General features: G+C 36.7%; 1 protein-coding gene across 1 annotated transcript; it reads right to left on the minus strand.

The window, feature by feature from the left end:
- Window positions 1-3,201: 3,201 nt before the first annotated feature.
- On the minus strand, window positions 3,202-3,846 carry LOC145661438 (uncharacterized). The gene has a single exon (XM_081726744.1). The coding sequence runs from the start codon at window positions 3,844-3,846 to the stop codon at window positions 3,202-3,204; it is 645 nt and encodes a 214-aa protein (XP_081582870.1).
- Between the last annotated feature and the right edge of the window lie 6,438 nt (window positions 3,847-10,284).

The raw sequence follows: 10,284 nt of genomic DNA on the forward strand, positions 1-10,284 counted from the left end.
TGTAGAATAAATACAGGGTGAGAAATAAGCAATATGAAGTTAAAAATGGTTCACAAGCTGTAGTTCTCGAACTGTTGAGATTAGAACCCATGTTCATATGAACATTTTTGCTTAGAATCACACATACTACCATTTTCCGAAGTATTGCCCCTTCCTCCTGGGACACAATGTACATATGCATGTGACTTTTAAACTAATGGATAAAAAACGCTGAAATTTTGTACCATGAAAATATAGGCAGGGGAATAATATTGTTTGGCACACTCTGTGATACCACAAGGTTTACAGTGTTTCCAAACCAACACAAAGTTGAACTTTTTTCAAAAAGTACTAAATAATGTTTTTAAATGTTTAAAATCTATATGTAGAACGAGAACTTACAATTAGTGTTGCCAACACCCAACGAGAAAAAGTGGCTAAAATCAGAAGCTAAAAGTGGCCAGAAATGGCTAAAAAAAAATTAATAAAGCTAAAATAAAGCTAAGTAACGAATTGATTCCTATAATAACATACAGGTAAAGCAATACTCACTTAACAGAAATAAGTATCATCGTCGCCATCATCATCTTCAAGTTGAGGCGGAGCTTCTTTTGTTTGGCCTGTCTCTACCGGAGTGTACGCTGCTTTTGTCCCAACTCTTTGCAAAACTGCGGTTGGAATTTCGTATGAAAAACAGTACTTTTGGACACGGCGCAATCCAAATCTCACCGAACGCGGAAGTTGAACGTTGATAGTGTTTTTGTTTTCAATCTGTTTCTGAGTTTATTTTTCACCATATTCACTTATCTGAAGACACGCTCAACTTCCGCGTTCGAATGTGGAAGTGTTAATGTAGAAAAAGCCAATTAAACTAATTCTGAAAATAGATTCTCTCATCCAGCATCTCTATACTGATTTACTTCTAGCCAAAATTCTTCTGTCGAAGATTTATTAACCCATTTCACGAAATTTATGTTCCGCCATTGATTTTCAATTTGGTCGATATTATGCTCAAATCCCAAAGCTACAGCTAAATCGGTAATAGGTTGTTTCGTTGGTTTTAAAACCTCATTGACACTGAGAAGTGACATTTTCTGAAGAATTTCTATGTTGTCAGACATTTCTGAAATTTATCGTTAACATTAATGACAATAATTACTATAAATCACACAACCTTCCACAGCACTAACACCACGCACAATCCACCACACACGTACGGTAACCAGTCTTTCTTAAAAAATAATAATAGCTCGCTAGCTACGTTTTATTTCACTTCCGAACTTCTGCGCACAAAAACTTGAACGTAACTGAGCAAAGAACAAACATCCAGGTTCTTTCTGCGTGAAGGTGAAGAACGGAGGCCGGGATATATCCGTATTCGTTCTGGAAATCCGGGATTTCCCGGAGTCCAAGACGATGTTTAAGCGGATGTGAGCACTATTGTCAACAGAAAACATCAAAGTGATGCATAGAATCTAGAAAAAGTGGCTAATATCAGAAAATGGCTAGAAATGGCTAAAAACAAAAATCATATGGCTAGAAAAACCACTAGTGGCTTTTTCGAAAATTTGTGGCTAGCCAGGTTCTCAAAATGGCCAGATCTAGCCACAAAGTGGCTAAATTGGCAACCCTGCTTACAATGTTGCATTTTCTATTCAGTGTTGCAAACTAAGGACACTACAGTGTCACAAACCACTAAAATCTTGGGGACGTCTACAGCCGTAATAATGCAAATGAGACAAATAAGGCAATGCAAATTCAAAGTACTTTAGTGTCTAATAGTGTGATGAATTTTGAATGAGTACAAACAAAATTACAACGAATTGAAAATTTGATTATTTTTCAAAATCATACATTCTGAAAAATTGCTTAATAAGTACCTCATTTAATGGTAAGACTTTTCCTGATGATTGGGCGATATATAATTTGTCATTGAAGATTTCCTCGCATCGCAAACCACATACTTCTTTCGCCACGGAATCGAAATGTTTATTGAGTGATAGCAAAAGTCTATGGTTGCAGACTGCTAATATTGTGATCTAGTCTACTAGATATTGTAGATTTTTTCTTTTGCCGTTGCGAATGACACACCTGGAATTGACATTTCATCTGAATCATCTTAGTATACAAGATGGCGCACGAACAGTTAACACATTTGAAATTTAGATTGCAAATGTGTTTTTAAACATTACATATATGAGTGTCATTAACTACAGAAATGTGTTTTCTTTTATGGGAAGTTTTTCACTGTATCTCATTTCAAAATGTCCACAATTTGCCAACAATGCGGATGAACATGTTTTTGTGTCATTCTGCGGCATATGACAATACGAATGTCACCACCATTTGCGTATTTAACACTTTCAGCCCCATATGTATCTTTTTGATACACAGTGATGGTTTACTGATGGACCACGTGTATCTTATTTCCTCACGTACATTGGTTGTGCAGCCCGAAGCCTATTTGAGTAAAATATATCCCGGGACCAGACTACGTTTTGCTATGAAACTAACCTAAACGTGTAAAAAACTACTTCCGGGTGTATTTGCAATGCATCTGCCTCACATCAGAACCAATTACATTCTGTGTGCCATATGGATACACGCGGTCCCGTGCTAGGAAAAAAGAATATTATGAACTGAAAATCTTTTACTCAGACCATGTGTATCAAATCTACTCACGCACAAAACCAATGTACTGATATTGTACGGCGTAGTTTTATTCAATTTATCTGATGCTGATAATATCTCTATGCAACAATGCTGTCGCAATTTGTAAAGGAATAATGAAATTATCATGAAAATACTAAAAAGAAATTGAAACATACATATATTGAACAACTTCTTATTTAGTTAAACCTAACCAGAGGGGTTAGTTTATATTAGCTTTGGCACAAAAGAAACTGAAATGCAATTTTATAAACATTCATTAGTTCTTACAGTATATTTGTTCTATAAAACTATAATAAAAAGACTATACACATACTGAAACTGTCTGTATGAACGAAGCTGTAAAGAGTCTTTGAAACAAAATAAACTAATTTTTCATCACTCAGTGTTTCTATTATTACACCGTTAGCAACTCAGTGGGGATTTTATTGTGCATTCATTCACATGCAATCAAAACCCCAACAATTCACCGTGAATTTCAGGAAAAGTCTCAATTTCCACATGTTAAGTCGACTGTTCGCAAAATTTACGCGGAATAATTATTGGCGGTTTTTATTGCCTCTGAATGCAATGTAATGAGACAAGATACAACAGTTTATAATTCTTTTCTTTGCTCACTGAGATATGCTTTTGGAAAAAGCAATCCATACACATAAAGTTGAATGCAGGACATGCACGGCACTGCATGCGTACTTGATATGCCTTTCTTGATGCATACGCTCTGCCGTGTTGCTGTGACAATTGTGCATAACAAGAACACCTTCCCTTTTTAGCAGTTTCTGTCAGGCGATGAACAATCCTAGGTGAAGCTGCTGTAATAAGTTCTTGTGATTGGAATAGCAAATGAAGAACCAATTGTTCCCTAAAACGTACTATGTCAGTCGGTGAATCATTCATCTGCTTCTGTAGATAATGCGCATTAACAACAGCAGTATTTGTTAACAGTTCAAACACAACTTTTCGATACCACTTTATTCCCCTCCTTACAGCTGTACCATAAGACGCCATTTGATCCGATACGTCGATAAATGATTTAGCAGAATTGTACTCAACAATACTTGATGGCTTTCTCACAGTCCCCATTTTAGTGTTTACATCTACCATTTCCGGAGCATATTTTGTCGTCAAAAACAATACGTCTCTCTGGTCTTTCCATTTCCCAACAATAACTTTGGTACTACTTTCTTGAGCAATCATTTCACCTCTTCTCAATTTCGCTTTCACAATCCCAGTAGGATTGGATTGTACTTCCACTTTTTTCTTAATGTGCCGGTAAGGTGAGTTTTCTTCTAATTCAAATCATGCGCAAGGCTAACACTTGTGTAGTATTTGTCTGTATACACCGTTCGTCCCGTATCTAGCAGTGGTTCCATCAGATGCATTACAACTTTGGAAGATACCAGCTCTCTATTTGGAGTACTGTCCTTTTGTTCCGGTTTCTTTTTCTCTCTGCCAGCATACAATTTCATACACCACGTATATCCCCCTTTAATGCATAATTTGAAAAGTTTTAGACCATATCTATGCCTTTTTCCAGGGATGTATTGTCGAAACCTTACCCTTCCGCGAAACGGTACCATAGTTTCGTCTATACAAATATCTTCGCCCGGGGTGACAGCACTTTTGAACTTTGAATTTAGTAAATCAATCAAAGGAGATATTTTGTACAAGGGATCATTGTCTCGGATATTTTCATTTTCCGAAATATGCATTAGGCTTAGCAACGTCTCAAATCTGTTGCGAGACATTACTTTCGATATCTTATTCGCGTAAATAGGATTTTTAGACCAATAGTTCCTAAGTTTCGGTTTACAATCCAGCCCCATCCACATAAATATCCCAAGAAACGTAAGCATTTCTTCCGTAGTTGTATCCTTCCAATTTGCCAACTTTGAGTAACGTGAGCAGCTTCTGATTCTTTAGCTTCAATTATTTTCTGCTCTGCTTATCTATTAGTTTCTGCCACTAATAATTCTAACACACTGTTATCCACGAAAACCAAATAATACTCATACGGCGTGCCTTCTGTTATCTTATTCTTAACTGAATCTGATACAATAGAATCATGTCCAGGGATCACATCAAAAGCATTCACGTCAACAGAAACATCTTTCCAATACACAAACATATTATGTCCTGCTTTATTGACACCTGTAACAGCTTCTTTTGATCCATCCATATTGACATCATCTGGAGTATGCATAGACTGACGTTCTTGTGTTGCTTCTGAGACACATTCATTGTCGCCATTTTTACTTGTACTCTCACTCTCACTTTCACTTTCATAATATATATCAGAGCAACGTACAGTAGGATCATCTGAGTCACTTAGGTTACGTATAATACTTGGTTCACTGCTGCTTTCATCGCTAAAATCACTTAAAGCTGCCCTAATCTCATCTGCCTCCATGTCCACGAAACAAGCAAAAGAGCATGCACATACACCTACTTTCAGTGCAACAATAACGGAGCAAATAGTGTTATCAGAAGTCTGCCATCTGTGCTACCACCTGTTGGAAATTTCATGATCCAAGGGAACAGTTCTTTTCCCAGGGTCTAGAGCTTTTAACAGAAGCACTTATTCAAATTATATCTGTGAGCCTAGCATATACACAGGCTTTAAAACACAACGAATTCACGTGAGTAAATAAGATACAAGTGGTCCACCAGTAAAACCTAACTGTGTATCAAATAGATACACATGGGCTGACAGTGTTCATAGCAAACTGTAGTCTGGTCCCGGGATGAAATTTGCTCAAAAGAGGTTGGGGCTGAGAATGTAAAGGGGAGGGCTTCGGGGCTTAAACCCCTCCCTCGAAATTTTATTTTTTATATCACGGTAAATGAAATATCTTGTAGAATTTTCATATTTCCAGGAGAAAATTAGCAAAGCCCCCCAAAAAACTAAATCGTAAATACGCCACTAGTCACCACACAATTAAAGTATGCAACCTCGCATTTCCATATAGTTTGCTTGGTTGAATAGGAAAAAGCTTTTCCTTTGGATAGTCTCAAATAAAAAGTCACACAGATTTTTAAATTTGAGGTTAAAGATGGCCCAAAAGTGAAACTCCATTATGTAGTACCGGATAGCGGTTTGGAAATTACACGATCAACAAAAACAGTTCATAAAATAAAATCCAATGCATTAGCGATCTGAAAGATAGTTCCATCTTGCAAAGAGTAACTTTATAAACAAGTATTTTAAACCTTACCGTCAGAAAAGCCCCTATCAATCTATGACTGGATAAAGCTACCCACACGGTAACTTTATCTTCTGGTTAGCCTTCGTCGTTCACAGAATGTATTGTTCTCTTGATTCAGTTGGATATTCTGTTTATGAACAGTCTCATCCATATAAAAATAGGCCTTATTGATAATCGCGGATAAAGCTTGAGATCTAGGTGTAGCATTATTGAAATTGAACCATGCGTGTACAATTTCCTGGAGTTGCGTGCATGGCAACCTAAAGAGAATATTTTTTTCGGGGTCCGAATTGGAGCAACATCTCTCTTCTTCCCGCAGCCTACAATACAAACGAGTAATAGTGTTTCTTGTACAAGCCTATCGAATTTTCAAGAGAGCACATATGATACTTCCAGTTTCTGCATATAACGGGACAACTCCACTCAACGAACGACAAACCTCACCAATAGCTAGCTACTCAGGATTATTGGTTAAAGCTGAGAAACTATACATATTTGCTTCATTGAGTTTGTCTACAGACTGCCTGCTGGTGTTCCCAAAAACTACAGAATGCGCTTGTGTATGAATAACTGCTTATTACACCTTATTTCTTACCTTGATCTAAATTTGAGCGTTGACAACTGTTTGTGTTCTATATTTGATATCCATTCCTATTTCTGAAAACAGAAACATCACAAAAGAGTAATAAAAGTCACAAGATATAAAAGGATGGGTGTTGCGTAAGAATTATTACAGTTTCTCTGGGATAGGCCTAGATTCAACCGGTTCATGGTGTGCAGTGGCACCATAAGAGGAAAGTTTATGTAACACTCAAATAATGGAGCATGAACAAATGAAACAAAGAAACGTATGAGCTATATATCACTATCCTTCATTCAAATCAAGAGGCGCAATATAAACAAACATATGCGTTCGGATGTGATAGTATAATCAACGTATGGGAAGGTAGCTTTGTATTGTGAAAATGGTGTTCATACAGGTTATGTCGTTACGACAAAGAAACTCCATCGAATTTCTATTTTGAATTTCTACCGAAAACCTAACGAATACAAGTAATTTCATAAGGGATTGATCAAAATTGATAAAAAGTGAGTAACCTTCAATGACAATGAGTTAGGAAAATCGTGGTCAAAGGGAGAAGAAGCTCCACAGCCCATAGTATAGCCCAAGTTATGCTCACAAAGGTTATACCGTGCATTTCGTTGGATAAAAATGGCATCGTACTTCAGAAGCTGCTGCCGTTAAGCAGGATGATAGATTCGAACCAGTACTGTTGACAATTAGCACGGGTGCACCAAGCAATTCAAAAGAAATAGCTACCACTGCTCAAAAGAAAGGGTATTATATACTACGCTGACAATGCCAGACTGAATGCATCTTTAATAACTAGTCAGAAATTAAGAGAACTTGGCTGGACAGTTTTAATGCATTTACCGCATAGCTCACACCGGGCATTATCAGACTACCATCTGTTTTTACCTTTATAGAGCTTCCTGAAAGGTACTAAGTTAGTTCCCAAAACAGATTCTTAAAAGTTCGTGTCATAACTTTTTGACCAGAAACCACAGAAACTCTGTAGTGACGAGATTATGATGTTGCCGAAAAATGGCAGAAGATCATTGAAGAAACTGATGTCTATGTGGTTTCTAACTAACCCTATGGCTTATGGAACCTGGAGGTTCAATGGTGCGTTCACAGAAGCTCTCCATTGACCTCAATCCTCAGCCAAATGGACCCAGTTTCCACTTTGTATTTCTATTTCTGCGAGATCCACCTTAATATTATTCTCCCATCTGCGCCTAGGTATTGGAAAACCCAGGAGGTTTAATAATATTATTTTCAAATATCAATAAAATATTGTTAATTTTGACCTGCAAACGCTGAATACTTTTTAGATAACTTGATATATTATATAATAACATTATTTGATCTAAATTGTTTCACTTTTTTCATAATATCAATAGAAATGGCGGTCTTTAAAAGAAAGACTTTCATTATTGTCAAAAAGAGCTACGCTACATTTCTCTCTCTCTCTCTTTCTCATTAGCCGCATGAAGTGTCCCTACATGTTTTACAAAACAGGTAACCCTAGCAATGAGCCCGTCAAAAATGTATACATCCATTATCGCTGACGAACAAACTGAGTGTTTCTTTGCATGAATACTATAATGGTCCATTATTCCTCTGAACACGATTCACGAATTACGTGTCTCAATTCCGTGACAAATATGAGTTGTAAGGAAGACTAAAAGTGGTCCAATATACTAATAAAGCAATTTGTTGTTTTCGTCATTTTGATATCGCCATATGTGAATGAAAATATTTTACATTTACTGTTATAGTAAAATACTTATTTTAAACTGACAAGGGAACATCTTCTATTGATAGTAGCATTGCCCAATCAAACAATGCACAATCGATAGAGGAGTGAAGAAAAGTGAAAAATCCAAAGTTTTACGGGCCGACATCCAGAAACACAGGAAACACAGAGGAAAGAATTATCTAGAGTCGTATGAAGATAGCAATGCAAAAGATACACTGAGATACACTGTGAGATACAGGAACTTCAAAATGACATAACTGTATAGTAAGCAAACATTGTGCTCACAGACATGGTTAATAACATCATATGTAATGCAGTTTTGTCAACTGAGCAGAAAATGAAGTTTTGTTAAATGGGACGGAGCACAAATTATAACATCTAGAAAATCTAATTATGAGTATAACCTTACCTGTGAAGTCTTGATGTACAGTGTTGTTAACCTTTGCGGACCACTTGGTCATCCAAGGGCATGGATCATTTCAGCTTATGTGCTGTGTTTTGATACTATTCTGCCATTTTCCTTTAGCAAAAATGCTTCGACACATGTGCTTCGTCTGTTACTTGTGTACCTCAGTGATTATATTCTTGTTCGCGATCTCATATTTTGGTTTCAACTAGTTCGAATCGTATACTGCATGTATTCTTCTACATCCGAGATTCATATAGTAATTCATATAGGCCTATCTTCAAACGTTGGCAACACTATATCAAGACTTTAAAGATATGGTTCTACTCATAATTAGATTTGCTAGACGTTATAATTTTTGTTCAATGCCATGTAACAAAACGTCATTTTTTGCTCTGTTGGCAACATTACATTGCATATGATGTTATTAAGCATCTCTGTGGGTACAATATTTGCTTACTATACTGTTCTGTAAATTTCATTTTGATTACCTTAATCACTTTGAAGTTCTTTCTGTGTCAGTGTATCTTTTGCATTGCTCTCTTCACATGATTCTTGATCATTCTTTCCTCTGTATCTCTTGTGTTTCTGGATGTCGGCCCGTAAAACTTTGGATTTCTCACTTTTTTCGGTGAATGCTTTCGGTTCGATATCCGGGTATCCTGCTTTGTAGAAAGCAAATCGAACCATGTTGCGGAACAGGGGAGCACAGAACTGATACAGTGTAAGCGATTGGAGATTCAAGCACTTGTCACGGTGCCACGTGTCCTGGGATTGTATCGAATTTGACAAAGTTCTCGTAAGAGCGGAAAAGTACACATCCAGGGGCTGCACTGGTCCTGTGCATCCAGCCGGAATCAGTTCCTTCGTGAATGTGGCATTCGCAGGAACAAATTTGTCGGAAAGCTCGTTGTCTTTGTTCGTTGTTGTAAGATGTGCACATTGTACAAACTGCTTTTGTTTGGATCATTCGATCTTTTCTACTCTCCACATCAACTGTATGGCTTGAATATATCTCGCTATCTCACTTTCCCAAATACATAGGAGAGACGGGACAAATGCTTTCTTTCTTTCCTGTGTTTGCCATAGGACCCAATATTACTTTTGAAGTCCCATCATTTTTTCTCTATTGACGGACTGCACCTAATAACTTGGCAATTAATTAACTATTTGATGCTATTTAAGGATATTGCACAATTCGAGTCCTGATATCATACCCTTTGGTTGTAAATATTGTTACAAGAATACAATACATAAACTAATTTAAATTAGTTCGTATTTTAATAACACAAACAAATTAAAAGTTATACTGAGTAAACCAAACATCTCCAACTCAAGACGGAAAGGTAACTGAATAATTTCCTACTCTGAGTAAAGCTGGATGGAGCAGCTCCATAGGTTCCAAACTACCTATGTAAACTGACACAAAAAGTAATATCATCGGTGGCATATTTTATGCATATACATAAATGATCGTTCTTCATTTAAAACACTGAATAATTATGTTATGATCAGTAGAACAGAATACAGCTGCAATTGAAGAAAAAACATATTAATCAAGTGTAGTAAGATTACGTAATTTAGTAATTTGCGACGTAATAAACATCACAGATACACAGAAATCCGCAACGTGGACAGTAAGAACATTGGCGAAATATACGTACATAGTATATTTCTTACTTAATTCTGCATAAAACAG

This window comes from Thermobia domestica, chromosome 10 (assembly GCF_964235325.1).
Source record: "Thermobia domestica chromosome 10, izTheDome1.hap1.1, whole genome shotgun sequence".
Classification (NCBI taxonomy): Eukaryota; Metazoa; Arthropoda; class Insecta; order Zygentoma; family Lepismatidae; genus Thermobia; species Thermobia domestica.

Bases quoted from the DNA above. Each gene is read 5' to 3' on its own strand.
- LOC145661438 (XM_081726744.1), bottom strand. From the start codon at position 3,846: ATGATTGCTCAAGAAAGTAGTACCAAAGTTATTGTTGGGAAATGGAAA.